Below are 20,315 nucleotides of genomic sequence, written 5' to 3' on the forward strand. Positions count from 1 at the left end.
GCTCTTTTCAAAATCCCAGAAAGCCATAGGAGGCGAGCCTTTGCTCACAGGACAGACGCACAAGCCACCTACGAAGCCAGGAGTTGGCTTTGCGCTGGGACCATGTGGGCTCAGGGGAGCTCTGGCGTGGGGGGAGGGGCTTCTCAAACTCTAGTGCTCACTGGAAGCACCTGGTGAGACAGAAACCGGCCTGATGCCCCCTCCCCAGCCCTAAGGTCCTCACTTAGCTGGGGTGCAGCCCGGGCACTGAGAATTTTAAAAGCCAATTTTAAGAGCCGCTCTTCTATGATCCATCCACTCAAACTGTGGTCTCAGTCCCCTCCCCGGCAGTCCGGGGAGGGGAGAGGCCTGGTTAGAAACCAGCCACTCAGCCCCCTCCAGAACTCCTGACTCAGAATCTGTATTTAACAAGGTCCCTAGACAGGCACCTGCACCCTGAGGCTGGGGAGCATGGGGCTGGGGGACACCTTCAAGTGCAAGCAACGTGCTGGGTGGCAGTGTCTAAGAGGGGCCCGGCTGTGAAGCCTGGGGGAGGGGTTCCTAGTGCCTAGTGACGTTTTGTAGAGAAAGTCTCTCCAATGGGAGGGCTTGGGGAACCGAGGGCAAAGGTTTGAACCCACCTGAGGGGCTGGCATCATAAGCCCTGCTGGCGGCGCTTGGTGGTTTTTCATGTAACCGTCCCTTCAGCCATGTGAGACAGGCTGTTGTGCCCTCTCTATGGCTGAGGGGACAGAAGCACAGAAAGCTAGGTAATCCATTCATGGTCACAGGGAGAGGCACCAAGAGCAGGGCAGGAGGGAGAAGGGGAAAGAGGGAGGGGGCCGGGATCCGCAGGGATCAACTCCGGAGCCGAACCTGCCTGTAGCGGACCGATTTCCTTCCCTCTCCCCTCTCCCCAGCTCCCGGGAGGTGCTGTACCCCAGCCAGCTCCGGACTTGGCCTCCATGCATCTGAAAGACCCGTCTCGTCCGGGCCTCGCTGGGTTTTACACCAGGTTCCGAGGTCTCCAGAGGCCATCGTTTCCCCAAAAGCGTTTGCCTTGAACTCCAGATGCCCAGCATGAGATAGCTCATAACAAAACTCCAGTTATAGAGCCAACCTTTCCTGTCCCAGCCAGCCAGGACCTCAGCCCCAGAAAGCTGCCAGGGAGACATCCCTACTGTGGCTGCCTGTCACCGTGCCAGGACAGGAGAGGGACAGGGGACCCCAGACACCACACCAAGAAGCCCTTCACTCAGGCTGAGCCCAAGCAAGGTGGCCACACAGCAAGCTGTTCTCGGGAAGAAGAGAGGAGGCACGCCTGGGCTTACTATCTGGGGACACTGATGGCAGGGAGGAAGCTACTGGGCTCGGGAAAAGGAACCCTGGGAGACAAGGCAGGTGGCCCTGTGGCAAGGGCACCCGGTGCTCTGTAACTGCCCCTCCCCTGCCTCTCCCCCTGGACTGAGCCCCCACAAGCACAGCCTGAATCCACCACTGTCCCCCAGCCCCCGGCCTGCCTCCTGCCTGGCACACGATGGAGCTCAGAGAACGGTCCCTGCACAAGCAGACGGCGAGCCCGGAACAAGGCTCACGATCTAACTCAACCCCAAACGTGCCCGCCTCTGTCGCTCAAGGGACCAAACCATCCCAGGAAGTCACTTCCGGGAGGTCTCCCTCACCGCCAAGGCCCTGCCCAAACCGAGGGGCCAGGTCCTCCCTGTTCCTTCTCGCAACAATTCTCTGAGCCCGACTCCACAGACCTCTCTAACCCACCACAGCCTCCCGGCTCAGCTCAGTGCAGGGACTCACGATGCCACCCCGCCGGGGCGGCGCCAGGCTCGGTGACAGGAGCCCCAGCTCCGCTCCCTTTGCCCTTCACGCTCCTGCCTCTCCCAGCACGTGGCTCCTGCCACCGCCCTCCCCGGTTCTGGTGCCCAAATGCTGTCTCTCCCTCTCCTCCCAGACAGGCCCAGACAGTCTGCTCGCTTTAACGGGAACTTCTAAGAACGGGACAGAAGCCTCAAAGAACACATGGACACATGTGTCAAGACATGAGCACACAAAAAGGCAGATTCCCGGCATGGGACAGAAAGGTATGGGTGGGACTCCCACCAGGTCCAGACGGAAAAGCTCTTTTAACTGGTAAAACTCTGTAGGGGGCGCTTAGACTTTATTATTATCACCATTCTTTGTCTTTTAAAGTTTGACTTAGACCAAAGAGGTTAAAAAGATGAGTAAGTCAAGTCCAGGGATAACTTCCACATCCTGGAGTCACTGGGACTCCGTCTAGGAAGCCCTGTGTGGCACCTGCCCAGGTGACCAAGATTTCTGGAACCTGATGTCTGATGTCCGTCCAAGAATGCTAACAGTCAGAGGTGCCTGCTTCGGAGGGACAAGGAGGCCTCATGGGATCTCAGGGGCTCCTTTGTAACCCAAGATGGCTGGAGGACTGGGTGTGCCCAGTGGGCAGGGCGTCTCAAGACACAGGGCTGGCGCAGCCATGGAAAAGGCACACACGCCTGCTAGGAGTCCGAATGGGGCATTAGTCAGCAGGGTGACAATCTGCCCAAAGCGTAACAGCGTGTGGGCTGTGGGCCTGGAAGCCTCATCCTCAGGGGTGCAGGATGCAGGGGACTGAGTACAGTGTGCCCAGGCACCTTCTCCCTCCCCGGACCCCCAAAACCCTCACCCTATGTCCTGGCTGACTGCAAACAGGCTGCAGGGTGGCTAGGGCTAGGGTAGATCAACCTGTTTTATAGAGTGGGGCGGGGGGTGGGGTGGGGTGGGGAGAACAGGACAGAGGCAGCCTGCAGATGCTAAATGACTTGGACCCAGCCGGTCAGCCACTCTGGGCTACTCAGCCGTACCGGGAGCTGCACGCAACTTGGTTCAGGGAACCACTCACTGGCTACATGGAGGCTTCCTCCCTGCGGAGGACAGACACGTGGGCCCAGCCACACTACGGGGGTCACCCTCGGACACATGTCCAGGCAGTGGCCGACATGGAATGGGAAACATCCTGATGTTTTTTTCCACCCCGCCAGCATGTCCCCCACGGCACGGCGGAGCAGGTTTTCCCAGATGCCACACGCGTCATCCTCATCACCATCTGCGTCACTGCAGCTGACGTTTCCGCACTCACCGCACGCCGAGCGCTGTGCCCAGGCTTGCCGTGGAGCAACAAACTTAATCTTCACAAGATCTTCAGGAGATGGGCACTGCCGCACTTGGTGCATGAGGACCCAAAGCACAGAGAGGTTCGGCAGCTTGCCCAAGAACACACAGCTGGCAGGAGGCAAAGCCGGGGTCGAAGCCCCAGCCATTTACCTCCAGGGCACAGGCTCCTGAAGCCAAGCAGGCAAGTCTCTGCAGGCTTTCTGAGCCTTTAATGTGCAACAGTCGGCGTCTAAGAGGAAAACACAGGTTGTGATTTACCCTAAACTTAGTCCCCCCCACTTATCTGATAACCGTTCAAAGACTGCCCGCTCCGCACCAGGTCCTGTGGGACGCCAGAGAGGGCCGACCACTCTGAAGGCACAAGAATTCCGCAAGGGGATGGCTTTGGTCTATGCTGAGCCTCGGGGGGGACAGACACCGTTGAAGCACCAAAAATAAATTGTTTTTAATTTATCAACAGAAACGTCCTAAAAGCAGCCCCATGAAGCCATGTGTCCCTAATTTGATTTAGTATCTACGCTCTTTGGGACTCAGATTTCCAACCTGGCACTTACATGTGCCATCCTGAGAAGATGTCCTCGGAGACAAGGCCTGCCAATGTATTATCAATACTGATCAAGCACACCTGTTACAGACCTGACCCTGTGCTAGGCGCTGGGGACACGGCAGCGAGGCGCAGACCTGGCCTCTGCCCTCGGGGGCATGTGTTCTAGAAGGACAAGGTCTCCCGTCACTGGCAAAAAACATTCTATGATGGTGGAAAGAAAAACTATTTAGAAACGCAAAGCACAGGGGGCCCACTGGAGTCCAGGAGAAGGTCCTCCGCACAGGAGGCTGAGCCCACCAGCACACCGTCAGATGTCGCAGCAGCCCCCCGCCACACCCTCGGCCAGAACTCTGCCGGGCTCTTCCTTCCAAATTTCCCCAAACCTCTCAGCATTGGAGTCCCAGCCCCGCCCTGCCCAACTCAACTCCTGGGCGCCTCCCATTTATTTATAATACTCACTTCCCCAGGGATTCTAATCTCATAGTCGCAAATACCATGTGTACGTTCAGGATTTCCTAACTTTGTTTCCAACTGGGTCCATTCCTCTGAACTCCAAAGGTCCCTTCTGCATCTCCCCGGGAAGGCCTAGTGGCGTCTCCAACCCAGTGTGCCCCAAACTGAAGCCTCAGCACATACCCACCCCACGCCCTGCCTCCAACTGCAGGCTCCCCTCATCAGCTCATAGCAACTCCACCCGCCCGTCCGGATGCACGGGACAAATCCTGCCATCCTTGACTTCTCACACATATCCGACCTTCCTCTGATCCTCAGCCAACGGTGTGGCTCTACCTTCAAAACACACCTAGAATCCACTGCCCCTCCCTAACCACCTCCACAGCAACACTCAACACTCCATCCGTCCTCACCTAGGTTACTGCATTTGCTTCCCAGTCTGTTACTTCTACTCCTGGCTTCTTCTCATCTACTCTCAACAAATCAGCCGGAGCGATTATTGTAAAAGGCAAGTCGTACCATATTCCTACCATAGTCCCCCTCAAAACACTCCAAAGACTTCCTCCTCACTCGGAGGAAAAGCAAAGTCTTTATGATGGCTGCCAACAGCCAGCATGCACTGGGCCCTGGTTCCCTCCCTGGCCACCTCCCCCTCCCCCTCCAGCCTTACCAGCCCTCTCTCTGTTCCCTGAGCATGCCAGGGATGCTTCCACCCAAGACCTTTGCCAAGTGCTTTCCTCCCCTGTCCACAGGCTGGCTTTCCTCATCTTCAAGTCCCATTTGCACTCCAGAACTAGTTCCTCTTGCCTGTTGCGCTCCCTTCCTCTCCCCTCTACGGCTCTCATCATCTGACAGTCTATGGACTCACGTGCTTGCATATTGTCTATCTCCTCCATTAGGATGTAAGCTCTGTAAGGGCTGGGAACTTGGTGGTTTTTGCTCCTTGCTATATCCTCCCAGGACAGTGCTGGCACATAACAGCAGGTGTTGGGCCCATATTCATTGTTCAGTGGGTAGACGGATGGATGGGTGAATGGATGGACGGATGGATGGATGATTGATGGAAAGATGGATGGATGGATGGATGGATGGATGGATGGAAGGACGGATAGATGGATGGATGGATAAATGGATGGATAACTGGATGGATAAATGGATGGATAAATGGATGGAAGGATAGATGGATAGATAAATGAAAGGATGGATAAATGGAAAGATGAATAGATGGATGGATGGATGGATGGATGAATGATGGATGCAAGGATGAATGGATGGACAGACAGACAAACAGGTAATTGATGGAAGGCTGAATGGATGAATACATGAATGAAGGGCCAAAATCTGCACTCTTTCTTGACTAAATCACATCCACAATACATCATTTCTGACTTCCAGTTCTTGTTTAAGGCGGGGCAAGAACAGAGGACGCCTATAAAAGCAACCTGAGTGCGGAATCCTTTCTTATAGGCAAACTGTTTATTGTTTCTCACACACGCCTCATTGGATGGCAGCATTTAGGCAAATTACTATGAGCCTGTCTAAGCATTCGACTTGTTTTTTGTAAATGGCTCTGCTCATATTTCATCGGCTGGTATACCATTTAATTAAGTTATGCAAGTACTATAATAAATACAAGTGAGACCTTCGGCCACATGAAACTTGGTGGCTGGGGACCAGAGTGCCTGGGCCATCTCTCTGAGGCCATCGGGGTGCTTCTCAGTGGGCATGAAGGGCACGCACTGATGGGGCCACATGCCAACCAACTGAGCCCCAACTGCATTTCATCTCATCCACAGCTGGTACTCTAACAAATGCTCACAAAGATTTCTGTGACCACTGACCCTCACAGACCCTGGACTCGGCAAGATACCCACACAATCTATTTATTCCTTAGGCTGCAGTGGCCGTGCCGGGTGTGACACATGGCGTGCTATGCGGCAGGAGGCCTCTGTACTCCCCTCATGGAGGCTGTGTGCTACCTTTGGACTGGCCGGCGCGATCACACGGGTGTCATAGAGACACTGCCGAGGTGAGTGAGGCCACGGCTGCGGATCCAGCGTGGGGAGCACCTTGCCTAGTCACAGCCCCATCAGGCGCGTGGGACATCGTGAGGTCAACTGGCATTAACTTCCAAGACAAAGGGATGTGTTATTTTGAGCAAGAATGAAACACAGGACGGTCGGCGGTGCTGCGCGTGTTGAAGGCGCTCTGAGAGAGGGACCCCTGGGGGATGCTGGGAGTCCACGGCTGTGGCAGAGGGAGGACGAGCCTCCTTTCAGAGCCAGAAGTTGGGAGAAGGGATTTTAAAACGTGAGGAAGCCCTTAGGTAGCTCTGCCCCAGGGAGTTCAAGACACTAGGGTACAGTCACAGGCAGTCTATGTAAATGGAGGAGGGAGGCATTTCACCAGGATCTCTGACCGAAAAAGCGGCACCTGATGGGACTTCCTTCTGCTGCAGGTCCCTGGGGTTTACTGACTGGCTTCAACTCCACATCCTTAACCTTGAGGGCCATTCCCTGAGGGAGGAGCTCTCTTTAATACCAGTTGTAATGAACTATGGAACAGATTGTAATGACCGCATTCCCCCATGTATAAGACGCACCTTAATTTGGGGGCCCGAAAACGGAAAAAAATGTATTACATAAAGTTATTGAACTCAAGTTTTATTCATCATATAATTCATACAACTCCTCATCTGCGTGAAAAAGCAGGAAATGCAAGTAAAAAAAATCTACAACCACTGTATAAGACACACCCAGTTTTTAGACCCCCACATTTTTCGAAAAAGGTTGCATCTTATACGTGGGGAAATACGGTAACCAAATAACCAATCCTTTTCTTTCAGCCTGACTTTAACTGACCATTGCTTATCCCAGTGACTCTCTACTCAGTGGCCAACAATCAACTGCCCGAACATTCACATTTTAAGCAAAAGTCATGAGTTAGGGTTACATGAGTGGGTTGATATTTTTTTTCACTTCTTTCTTTTCATTCCAAAAAACTGAGGAAGTAAGTGCCTATTATGTGGCAGGTGCTGCAGTAGGTGCTGGGATAGTGTGGTGACCGCAGGACACTGCCACACCAAGCTGGTCCTGGCTAATGACCAAAGGTCCCATCTTCCCCGAGCCATAACGGGCCAAGTCCACCCAGGCGGATGCTTAGAAATGTCCCTCACGCTCGGGCTGCTCTGGTTCACCTGTCACAGGATGATTATCAGGATCGAGAAGAAATGTAAGTGAAATGTCCTGAGAATTAAAAAATGCTGTAGATACATCAGAGATTATTCATAAGCAAAGGAAAATAATTTCAATAAAAACCAGAAATAATTCAATGATGAGATAGGGTGATACCATGTCACTCTGGTGCGTGTGTGTGTTTAAGCCCCACTGGAAGACTCTGAAATCTGGGTAAAAACTGACTTAAGAAGCCGATAAAAATGAAAATTTCAAAGACCCGCCCCCAGAAGACAGTTTCATAGCTCTGGAATTTTTAATCAGCCCCCAGGTGGTCTCCGGTGCAGGTGGTCAGGGGCCTCTTCACACAGCTGGGAACACATACAGGAAGTGCCCTGTCACACGCTGTAATTAACAAGACAAGTCGCCCCCCCCCCCGGGGGGGGGGAATCCTGTCTCCTCACCCAAGCACCTGTCCAACACGATTCAGGACATCAACTTTTCTAAAACACCTGCTGTTCGCTGGCACTCTTGGGCTGTAGCTGTCGTTTTTACAAATAGCTTTAAGGGATGTAAACATATTATTATAGTGAAGTAAAAAGCAGAGCCGACGCTTCAACTGCGATATCCAACACCCAACACCAATCCGTTCAGGGGCCTCAAAGTGGGTGGCGCCTACCTGAGGGCAAAGTTCTCACACACACACACAGTTTTCACACCAAACTCACTGGTAAAATTCAATCAAGGAGCCTACATTTATATGAACTGAAGGTAAGAGTATAAAACATCTACAAACCTAGGCACTGGTTATCAGAGTCTGGCAAACTTTTGGCGCGGTATCCTGACCTAGGAAAATCAAATCAACGGGCAGGTGCACCTGCTTGTCCACTCTCAGGTAACGGGGTGGGCTGGACTCCAGACACTTTCTCACAGATTCAACCACGTGTCCGCACGTGGCCCCAGAGGACACAGTTCCTCTGAACCCAGACTTAAGGACGGCAGCATGAGGTGAAGGGAGAGGCACTGCTGTGTTTCAGCCTCGCTGGGCAACAACCCTTCCCAGAGAGGCTGTGCGCTTTGCCCCACTTTCCATTTCCTTCTCCCCACAAATCGTTTCTTAAACCCCTGTGGGTTGTGGGAGCTTAAAACTTAACACTCACCCCCACCCCCCAGAGGTTATCTGTCCAGCAAACATCACTTACCAGGACAGGACCAAGAGCCAAGATACACTTGCACGAATGCGCACACCACGTTGGCAGACTCGCGTGTCCCCTCAGGCCCTGCCTCCCTCCTCACCGACGGGGCTGTCGGCAGGACCACTGCTTAGCTTCCCAGCTCACAGGTGACGAACAGAAGCACATCTGGAGGAGGCCAGCGAGTGCAGACGATATGCATGAGTAATAGATGGCAAAGGAGCCAGCGAGGGCATCCTTTCTGGAACATTTTTAAGTCACATCTCAGGTGTCGGGACCCTGGCAGGCCAGAGTCGCCTCTGAGGGCATCATTTCCCCACCACATGGTATTCATCGATGGTTACTTTGAGGCTTCAAGGAAAGGGGAAGTTGTGTCTAGTTCAGTTTCTAAAAGCAGGGAAGTAGCAGACGCATTAGGGCCCGACAGCCAACACCTGTGCAGCAGTCGTCTCCCCTGCCTGGCTTCCCGCTGACCACACCAGACCCCCCAGGCACCAGGCCCTCTGACCCTGAGCGTGACCTCGCCTCTGACTCCAGCCCCTGCTGCACCCCAGGCAGCTGCTCCCCAGGCACCGTGCAAACCTACTTGCCAACTGTGGCTTGGACAGACTTCTATAAAATAGAAAAAATTCGACACAAGGAAGCAAGACTTTGGATGAGTCAGGATCTGGACCTGCTCCTTCCCTAACAGAGCTGGGTAGCGTCACACCACGCCTGGCTGGGACCACACAATCTGGTCACCCAAGAACAGACAAACGGGACCAGGGTCAGGGAGGACACAGACATGTGTTCACCTCTTGCGTGTTTCAGCTCCTGCAAACCAACAGGTGCTTCTCGTCCACACTTGGCAGTTGCTTGTCAGGGAGACGTCTCCCTGCTTCTTCAAGATGCCACTGGGAAGAACCAGATGCAGCCAGACCTCCCAGGTCAGCAGACCAGACCCCAGATTGACAGATGGGACCAGACTGCCTGGACCTAGCTCTACTCTTAGCACCTGGGACCTTCTGCAAATTGCTTAACTCCTCTGTGCCTGTTCTCCAATTTAGAAAAAGCATTTATCTCAGTTTTATTTTAATGATGAAATGGATAATATAGAAAAAGCCCTAAAAACAGTGGCTAGAACCACTTAAAAATACCAGTGACTGTCCTTACAGTATTATTTCGGTGAGTTGGGGTTCCTTGATCAAGTTTTCAGAGAGCTGATGAAATGTGTCCTTCTGAAGATACCTTTTAAAATGTACATTTTGGCTTTGAAATTCAAAACCAAGAGAAAGTGACATGTAGGGCGGCACTTTAAATTTCAACACCAATGGAAATAGTTATAGGGAGGGTGGATAAGAAGAAAACTAATCACCTTTTTTCTCACCTTGACTAACGACTGCCTGTTTAATCGCTCATTTTCTTTAGTTCCGGTGGGCGGGAGCAACAGACAGAGAAGCAGCAGCTGTGGTCCCCACATGAACAGCTCAGGCCCAGCTGAGACAACAAAGACCCCTAGGGTCACTGGTGGTTGAACTAGGTAGGAGTCACCTGAGGGCCCACACAGGCAGCGGAGAATGGGGGGGGGGGCACACTGGCTAGGGTGATCTGTACTGTCATGAAATCACATACATGGCAAATCACCTTTGAGCAGAAGCCACAACTTTTAATCCGATTGAAATGGGACATTCAACCAGACACCTTTCAACACAGCCACTGTGATGGCAGCTGAAGTTGACGGGGCACTCACTACAGCAGGCGGCATCTGTGGTCCTCACGGGCTTGTCTATTATCTTCACCAGCATCCTTTGCGGTTGGATTGATCATTACCACCATTTCACAGAAAGGAAAACTGGGACAAAGGGAAGTGACATAACTTGCCTGAGGTAACAGAGCCAGAGAGTGATGAAGCCAGGATGCAAGTAGTTTATTCAAGTCAAATAAGTAATTTATTGAGCAGCTACTACATGCCAGGCACAGATGGACGTGCTACACATGCAGCAGTGAGGCATTCAGTAAACCAATGTAACAGGTCGATAACGGAACATATGGAAGAGTTCAGTGTCAGAGTGAGGAGCTGGAGAGAAGCAACGGAACTTATTTCAGAGCAAATGGTCAGGAAGGCTTCCTGGAGGAGGTGACTGCTGAGCAGCAGCTCTGGGGCCAGGCCAGTGCTCTCACCTACATTCCACTGCCTGTGATGAAATCACAGTGAAACCGCCAAACCAGGCCAGTGCTGGCCTGCACTGCACCATCTCCTTCATGGATGGCAAGAGACCTTCAGAAAAATTCTGAACTCAAATCCTATTGTGTGTGATCATGGCAGCCACCATGAACTGAAGCTATGGACTATGTTACACAACCTCTCTTCAGCGAAACCCCATTCTTGGCGATGGCATCAGCGTGAGATATTTGGGGGAATTAAGAGGTTTCCCAATGCCTTTAAGAATAGGGCTTTGGAATTGGATGGCAGGGCTTGGGCCCTCACATATTAGCTGTGTGTGGGACACAATGCAAGTGAGGCCACCTCCCAGGCTTGATCTATGTGTAAGTGAGAACGCTATCTCCCTCCGGAGATAGGAGAGCTTCATACAAGTCAAGCCATGCAGAGCCCTCAGGACAGCGGCTCAGCAGTGGCCAGCATCATCTCAGGGGCTTCTGCAAGTCCCAGACCACGGGACGGAGTTCATCACATCCACAGCCCGACATTTCTGTGATCCAGCTGGACCATTAACGATGTTTTCTGAATGGCTAACCGACTGAGTCACTCCTGGAAAATGTGCCTGATTTCATGAGTCCAGTAATAGCTTGGGAACAGAAGCCATCTGAAAGCGTTCCTAAACTCAAGTTGGGTTGGCAAGAACTGGATATGATTATAAAAAAGCCAACTGAGAAGAGACTGGTACTGCAAGAAAAATTGAATCCATGTGAGTTTTAAATAACTTCATTCCAGTAAGAATATTAAAACATTACAGTTCTGGCAATTATTAAATACTAAAACAAAGGCAATGATTTAAAATGGAAATTCCATTTTTAAGCTGAAGAATGGAAATTGCCACAACTGTACTCTAAGGCCTAAACCTCCTTGTTATTCACTTATCTGTGCAACAAAGCCCACCTTTCTTTTTAAAAATGATTCCTACTGAAAATTTACATTCAGATTTCATGCTAAGACTCAGTAGTTAACTTAAGCAGAACTCCAGACTGTACAGTAGGCTCCTGTCTAAACACTGCTGTGAGACTATTCTTAAATTTGTTTTGACTCAGAATAGAAAACTGTACTTTGAAAGCCCTCCGCAGCTTTCTGTCATGGCTGGAATGACCCTCTCCCCCCAGGTTCTCAACCCTAACTGGGTAACTCAGGTAGCACCTGTCGATGTTCAAAATGGCGGGGTCTTTGTCTGGCTTCCTGCTGTTTACGAGCTGGACACGGGAAAGCAGAAGGAGGCAGTAGCTTCTTCCGTAAAATCATTATGTCCTCTGCCCACACCCGCCTGAATTTTGGGTTGCAAAGGAATCCAGCTGGTATAACTGAGGCAGAAAACGGAAGCCAGCCCCAAATCCTATTACCCCAACAGCTTGGCAAGTTAACTCTTCTAACAAAAAGTATTTCCCAAGCCCCCCTTTAACGATGGCTCCCAACAGAACTGCAACTAATTTAATGCAGTCGTGATGGTTTATCCAATTCTTAATCTAGAAAGTAAATAAAACCTACCCACACCCTCCTGGCTCAAATCCTGTAACTTGCTGCCAGTAGAAATGTCACCCTCTGCTTGGCACGTGCCGCGCTGCTCGCTAAGGTGGGGATGCCAGCCCCCATCAACGTTCCTTTCTGGGCTGGGGCCCAACAGGTCAACGTTCTCAAGTGACACTGACCTCTAGCCCCTTCTTTAGAACCGCTTTCAAATCTGTATGCTAGTAGTGAAATGAGCTGAATTTCCCTTAAACAGATGTTTGTGGACTAACCACATCAATCCAGAAAGCCAGCAGGACTTGAACGGCTTGGGCGAGGGTAGGGGGGGTGGGGGGGCAGAGGCACATCCCACAGTTAGAGGGACACCAGCCACGGGTCTCCCGAGGAGCCGCTCCTGCTGACGGGCAGTCCTGCTGCGGCAGAGACTTCCTTGCCCACAAAAGGTCTCTGCTTGCCCACGAATGCAGGAAGGGCCTCCCTAGAGGCTCTTCTATTGAGAGGACATGAAGCTTTAAAAAAAAAAAAAAAACTATAAAAACCACAGACAGGATGGGACAGGTTGGAGGCAGGTCAAATCCCAGCCTGCCGCTTGAGAGCTGTGTGACCTTTCAACTCCCCCGAGTCCATCCACTTCCCCGTCTGCAAATGACACCAACCAGCCGCATGCTGTTATTGTCAAGAGTCAGGTTTGAAGAATGCTTATCGCGGTACCTGGTACACAGAAAGCAAGCGGAAGGTATGTCAGATTCCCCAGAGCTTGTCGCCGCTTGCAGAGGGACTTGAGTGAACCCGTGTGGCTGGGGGCAGGGAGGGGCCGGGGTGGCAGCCTGGGCGCCTGCTCCTGAAATGGGGAGACTGGGGCACAGAACCCGGCCCCACCAACCAATGAGCGGGCTTACATTTTCCCTCTACATCTCACTCACTCAAGCCTCAAGTTTTGTTCCTTTTTTTTTTTTTTTCAGTTTTAATTTGACTAGAAGGACTTTGCACAATAATATAAAACACACCATTCCTGCCAATCTGAACCTAGTTTCTTCTTTCAAAAAATAAAAATCCCACGGCCCCGTGTATTTAAGTCCCTGCGTCTTGCAGGGCAGCTCCCAGGACGATGTCACCGCACCAGGATGGAGGGGCCCGAGAGGATCTCTGGCTTGAAACAGACACGCTGGGGGTGGGAGCGCACACCAGGCGGTGGGCTTCCCTTTTGGGGCCCGTCGCCTCTTCCCATAATGCACACACCTCTCCCCAGCCCAGGGCTCAAGGCCGGCTTCAGAAGAGCCCTTTGACCTGCTCCACGAGACCCCCATCCTTTGGGAAAACGGGAATGACAGTACCCGTTCTGCAGGCCGACTGTCAAGATTAAATGTGATGCTCAAATCAGAGCACACATACTTTAGCAATTAAGGGCTATACACATTATTTTTTTCCACATAAATTCTGCAGTGTGCAATGAAATTACCTGTGAAACTTAAAACTGCAGACTACACAGGCTCCGCCCCCAACCAGCCTCATTTAAAGGGTCAGTCGTAGGACTCTGGAGCAGGCAGACCAACCCCCCTCTCTGGGTGGAGTTGGACAACCCCTGAGCTGGAGGGCAGGGCGTGGCTCTTGTCTTCTGCCAGCCAGGGCCCAGTGTCCAGTGATGGTGCCACCACTGCCAGGGCAGCTCAGCACTACCGCCTCCCCCCAGAAATGGCTTGTCTACCTCTGATGCTTGAGTCCACTCTCGGCGAGGCCTGACCAGGACATCAGTTGAGAGGTCAGACCCCAAAGCTACAGCAGCAGGACTGGTGCCACCAGGGAGGGAAGGGGCAGGGGCTCCAGGGCCTGTGAACACAGGACAGAGATGGCCACTCTTCCCCTTTAACCGCCACCCTGGTCTCTAGTGCTCTGAATGTGATCGATGCAGCAGGGGAACCTTTCCTCACCCACCCGCTCCTCTAACCCACTTTTAAGACAGGCCGCCCTTAATGAATTTTTTTATGGATGTTAAGTCAAATCTACTCAAAGTGAGGTTTGCTATCAGGTTGAAACCCACATAAATAAAGGACGGAATGCACTAAACAAGCTGTATTTCAGTGGTCACTTTAATGGAAGTATTAAGGCCAGTGGTCACCAAGGTAGCCATACTCCAACACTAGTGAGAAGCCTCCTCTGGACCACCTACATACAGCCTCTGGAGTTGTGACAAAGCAGCAGGTTCAGAACACGAAGTATAAAAATGCGGGGAAAAAAGGCTACCATGCAAACTTAAGCTGCACAGGGATCGGGATGTCTGTCCATGGATAGAATCACCTAGAGTGCAGCCTGGTCCACGGCAGGCGCTTGATAAATGAGTGTGGTTCTGTAGAACGTCTTGCTAGAACGTACTTGTAACAACCAAATTCACAAAGCTGTCCTAGAAAGTCTCATCAGACACATTGTGACAGTTGCTTGGAAATAGCAGCAAGGACACAGACCTCAGTAATTAGCTTAAAAAAAAATTTTTTTTTTAATGCGTACTTCCATAGAGAGTAAAAGCAACCACCACTGGGCGGCTCGCTCCTGGCAAGATGGGAGTCACTGACTTCCTGGGGACTCCTCCACTGGGGGAGACCCTGAGAGTGGCCACATCCAGGCGCTGCCGTGGGAGCCGGGACACAAGACAGACCCGGCCCTGCTCCCCAGCCCGTGAAGGCCGGTCAGCCTCCGGCTCTGGTACAAAGCCCTCCTCTGGAGGCAGAATGCAGAGACTATCAAGCCATGTTGCATGATGGGCAGACTGGGAACTAAGAACTGGAACCAAAATAACTTGCCCAAGGCTGAGCCACCAACGCAGGAGGCAGGAGGCTGGAGGCCAGCACTTGTAGGTGCCCACTGGCTGATGGCAGAAGGGGAGACCAACGGCCAGCACACAGCCATGATGGCAGCAGAGCCAGGCCCTTTTCACCGCACAGGTGCGGTCGTCGGCAGGCAGCTGTGCGCGGTCAGTCCTCAGTTTAGCAGGGCAGTTCAACCAGCATGGAAAGCCATTCTATGACTCCCCTGACCTCTTGCCGCCTCCCCTTGCTCCGGCACACCCTGTCCCTTCCACGGGCCTTGAACATGGGAGCCTCACAAGCCAGAAATGGGAACATCTGGCTGGGAGACGCTGATCCTACCTTAAGCGTTACGACCTGTGCCCAGGGAGGAATGACACACAGGTACGCAGTGGGAGCGTCATAGGGTCCTCTCACTGACCACCAATGAAAGAGGTGCCCCTTCCAGAAGTGCAGTGGGGGCTGGATAAATGGCCTCAGGGGGCTGCATTGCGGCCCGTGGGCCGTAGTTTGGGGACGCCTGGTAGAACTTCATGAAACTGCTGACAGTCAACCCTTCTTAATCTCAGGGAAACAGCCAGCCCATAGAAACAATACAGATGTTCCACTTTGTTTCATTCCTTAAGGATGCTTAACAATAAAAATCCCCAAACTAGAGTCAATGGTCAGCCAGCACAGAGGAAGCGGAGACCCCACATGCGAGATGCTTTATTTCACTATCGAGGTGCCTCTTAGCACCACTGCCGGCCAGGCTGCCTGCCACATGGCCCACCGGGGATCCGAAATGACAGATGGCCAGTTAACGCCAAACACACACCAGTGTGGAGGTCGTCTGGGCGGAATCCCTGAGCTCTGAGCACTTGTCCTAGGGGCCTCTTTATTGTTTGCCCTTAACTGTTGTTCCCAACCGTGTACAAAATGCACTCCTTTCACAAGCTTTTAGCAAGTTTTTTTATTGGTTACAGTGATATAAAATGTATCATTTAAATTCTCCCTCTGGGTATGAAGTGCTTGCTAAACAACAGCATGAGAAACCTTTCCTCCATCTGACAAGATCGTGCTGGAAGGGGATAAACAGCAAACAGCACTCTTCACCTGTCCGTCTACAATCCATCCCCTCCTCTCTTAAAAGGCCACGTTGGTTAAAATCAACGGACAACCCCTTTTGTACGTCAAAGTGTAAAATTTAATGTTTTCATTAGAATAGTCTTTCATAGCATTAACTCTCCAACAAGGAACAATAAAATAACTGACAGCCAACTCTGGTACAAGAACACTCTTCCAGATTAACAACTCAGATAAAAATGCAAAATAGAAATCACATAGAATACAATTGAAGCGTCCAAAACAATTTAAATAATTTTAAATATTTTATTTTTAACCGGCTACAAATGCTTTTATACAATATGTCAACACAAAAAGTCCCCAGAACAGAAATGTAACAAAATGGGAATGATAGTGAAAGCGTTAAAGTGGCACAAAATCACCAAGTAAGTGTTACACTACAAATTTTAAGAGGTAGATTATTTTTAAAGGTAAGAAACAAAGAAGGAAAAAAAAGAACCCAAAACCATGAATAGCCTAGCCATTTCCCACCAGCTCAGTTATTAGGGTGATACTGCACACAATGCACGGAGGAGGGGTGTGGTCAGGATGAGGCCAATCTGCAGTCTTCCCGTCTCTGGTAGAGACCGAAGGGTAACACCTGGTATGGCAATCCACTCTGACTTACACGGAAACACACATCCTTACAGGCCTGGGTGCATCCTGGGCACTGGTATATTGCTACATAGACTCCAACACGAGTTATGAATCAGTGCCAGGTAATGGCCTGAGAGGACGTCCACCTGGATACACACGCGAAACTGGAAGAGGTGTAAAAAGAGTCCACATCCAATCTGGTTTCCTCTCGACTAGGCTGGCAATCTGCTTGTGATAAAAAGAAGCAGGCTGAGAGAAGCTAAATGCCTCTCTCTGTCCATAATTAATTTTAAAAAGGCATCAAGAGCTGGTGTCTGACCAAAACATCTTAAAATGAGTGCATTAGAATTTGTCGCCCTGAAATCTACAACTCACTACTGATAAAAACAGCGCTCTTGCTTTGCAAGGTTAAGTTCAAATCATCCTTCCTCTGCTGTGTGCCAAAAGTGAGGGCCATTTGAGTTCTCAGTCCCATGACGATGTGCCAGGGCACCAAGCCCGTCTTACAGTGCCCTCTTGCATCTCAATCACCCAAATGCTCAGTACGCGTGGTGGGCACCAGCGAGAAGTGGGTGCCTGACTCTAACCTGGGCAAAGAGAAGCCTACCAGCAATGAGTTGTGTGCTAGGATATGTGAGTCAGGTTCACCTGGTCTTGCAAGCTTGGTAGATTTCGTATCCTTGGTTGTAGTGTTTATCCTAAGTTGAGCATGCATTATCTTTATTTAGTCAATTAAGGTTTGCTTTGTGTGGGGGGCTTTTTTACAGGAAGTTCCTAGAAAATAAGAAAACTGGAGATAAATAACAACGTAACACAACCTCGTATAAACTGAGCACCGTAAAGGGAAGGTGAGCAAACCATCTGACAAACATTAAGACAGCGACAGAATGACTCTGAAGGTCATGCAGGGACTCGGGCTCCTACTCAAAAGGCACGTGCAGGCGAGGCCCAGCCCTGTCTGGGGTGGTGTGGCTGGTACAGGTGTGAAGAGGTTAAGATCGTTTTACTTTTTAGAAAATTCGTGGTGACTGGGAAAACTTGGAATTTCATCTTGCTTCTCCATCTTTAAAGTGTTTTTGACCGGCTGCAATGAAAAAAATAGGATTTTTTTTACCAAGAGCTGCTCTAAAAGGAGAACTAAAGAATGTAAAAATAGCTCGGATTGACAAAGAACAAAGACGGGTAAGAGGGGAGTGGCGATTGTAGCTTTTCATGTCTGTCTGTCTTCCAGGCCACGGACACGAGCCCTGAGCGAGCGCTCTAGATCCATTCCCCCCAGTGAGCCACAGGAAGGCTCCGACTGCTCACCGTGGAAGGTGAGCACACTGGACTAAGGGAGGCTCTAAAGGTGGCAGCATGCTCAGCGTCCTTTGCTGCTTTGTTCTAGGACGAGGATGAGGAGTCCATGCCTTTTTTGTACCTTCACTGGCACGATGGCTAGTGCTCCCAGACATGATCAAGCTGGGGGACTCTGCTGAGCCCTGTGTGACGTGGAAAACTCAGACCTCGTTCACATGGCTGACTGCAAGTGTGTACTGGAAACGCTGTGGAATCCTAAACTGGCCTCAGACTGTCATAATGAAACACACAGGAAAAGGGGGGACGCCAGCACAGCGGTATGTTCTTGATCACACACCAGGGTAGGGAAAGCGGAACCACTGAGAACAGGGAGGAGGCGAGCATTCCGAACCATGCGCCATGAAATCATCCCTGAGTGACACTTACCAGCAGAAATAGACCGAAAGGGAAGGCACCTCTAGTTCACACACTCCTGACCACTGTGACACAGGACGCAGGGAGGACGAGGCCTGCTCTCTAAGCCCTTGTAATCATCACCAGGCCTGAAGTCACGAGTCCCGGCTCTATACCAAATGTGTTAAAAGGTACTAAACAGACCACAACAAACCCCTGAGGAAATGCCCACTCTTGTGTCCAGATCATCAGAATAGGATGTCCTGCACTTCACAAATGTGTGGCTACTTACAGATGGGCCCGTGTCAGACAGGTCCTGCTGTGTCCACACACAGCACGGGGCCAGTGACACAGGGGTCAGCGATGTGGATGCCCGTGGCTAGCATCTCCCTGTCAGGACAATCAGTTTTGGTCCCTTGTAGGCTTAAGGGTTCAAAAAGCCCTGGATGAGTAAGAGGCTGAGTGAACTTCATAAATTTAGTTACTCAGAGAACTCCCCTTTACAGTATCTTAATTTTTCATGTCTTTACCCTTGCTCTGTGTAAATGGGATCCAGCATGCTCGAAAGCATCAACCACCTGGGAGACATTCTGCAGTACAGTCTGTAGAAATGATGGCACATCCTGGTTCTTTAACCTTGATGATGACTCGAGCTCAAGAATGTCCTATTGCAGTGGAACTTCCAGGACACAGACTGAATACAAACAGGTAGAGTTAAGCGGCTACAGGCAGGTGCTTTAAGGGATGACAGACAGGTGCTTGTGCATATGTGATGGCCAGAAGCCAGGTGCTGAATAAAACCTCCGGGTAACTAATTATTTAGTAAATTTCTGAGGTAGCTTTTTAAAAATATGATCCTTTATTGCGACAGTCCATTCCAATCAGCCCAGTTAATGCCTCTTCTCTACCCCTTTCCTTTAACCGTGCCTGCGGCACACCAGCGCCCAGAACTCCATGTCAGCTGCGTACCAGTGACAGCACCCGAGTCCGCTCCCCAGGCAACTCTAATGCTACTTGTCGCAAATACCAAAGAAGTTTCAGACACTGAAAGCTACAGCCAGGAAAGCCTATTCATCTGAAAGATCGAAGTTTTAAGGGACTTTACAGAAATTCTGATTAGTCTGTACAAGCTTGACCTGTAGGCATTTTTCTGGAAACAACAGGAATTCCAAGAAATTACATCAACCAAGGTTACTTAAGTAACTTAGAAAGTTTGAGATGTCAATGCAACAAATTTAATTACTGCCCTATATTTAAGTAAGAATGCTTCCTGATACATGGAGAATACAAATAAAACAGTAAAATCACCTCAAATCTAAGATGAATTCGTACATTACTGGAACACTAAGGCACTAAAAGGCCAGGCTGACTTGCCCTGGGTTTCAACAGGTGGCCGAAGGAACCACGGGGCTCTGGCCTCACTGTGGGTTCTGGGGTTCTAGGCACTGTCCTGGCTTCTAGTCCTTTGGGGTCTGGCCTGCTGATCACCCTCCGCCTGGAGACAGGAGGGGGTGAAAACTTGAGGCATTTTAAAATCAATATGGTTGTTATTTTGTTTTAACCAATGAGGCAAGTTTTTTTTGAATGAGAACAACAGAAGAAAGCATGGATAACAGGAGCATATTCTCAGTGACGGTCACTACGCTTGGGTCACTGAAATAGTAAACAAGATTGCAAAGTGGTTTTAATGACCCCAGAGATCCATTTTAACAGAAAAAGTGGTCTATAACCCAGACAATAATATAAGTGACACAGAAATTAGCCGCAATAGAAAGGGAGTTTAAGAGAATCTCACCTTTTCATAACAGGGCGCTTCTGAGAGCTTTTCCTGGCCTCACACTGGATTCCCGGCTGGCCCTAAGGATGTGGCACCTTTGGTGAGTCCTAGGTCTGAGAAAGAAGCTGGCTCTATCTATCCCGTTCCGC

The 20,315-nt window shown here is 50.6% G+C and overlaps 1 protein-coding gene across 10 annotated transcripts in view; it reads right to left on the reverse strand.

The window, feature by feature from the left end:
• PRDM2 (PR/SET domain 2) overlaps window positions 1–20,315 on the reverse strand; it is a 112,066-nt gene that overhangs the window by 8,157 nt on the left and 83,594 nt on the right. The window contains exons 9-10 of one of the 10 annotated variants that reach the window (XM_066270392.1): window positions 20,185–20,246; window positions 15,960–17,781 (exon numbers count right to left, since the gene is read on the reverse strand). The exons of 5 other annotated variants lie outside the window; for them this stretch is intronic. In XM_066270392.1, the coding sequence (XP_066126489.1) occupies window positions 20,189–20,246 (58 nt within the window). In that variant the 3' untranslated portion in view covers window positions 15,960–17,781; window positions 20,185–20,188. Of the gene's footprint in view, window positions 1–15,959; window positions 17,782–20,184; window positions 20,280–20,315 lie in introns of those variants that run through there. 4 more of the 10 variants (XM_066270390.1, XM_066270393.1, XM_066270391.1 and 1 more) reach the window with 4 other exon arrangements.

This window comes from Saccopteryx bilineata, chromosome 3 (genome assembly GCF_036850765.1).
Source record: "Saccopteryx bilineata isolate mSacBil1 chromosome 3, mSacBil1_pri_phased_curated, whole genome shotgun sequence".
NCBI lineage: Eukaryota > Metazoa > Chordata > Mammalia > Chiroptera > Emballonuridae > Saccopteryx > Saccopteryx bilineata.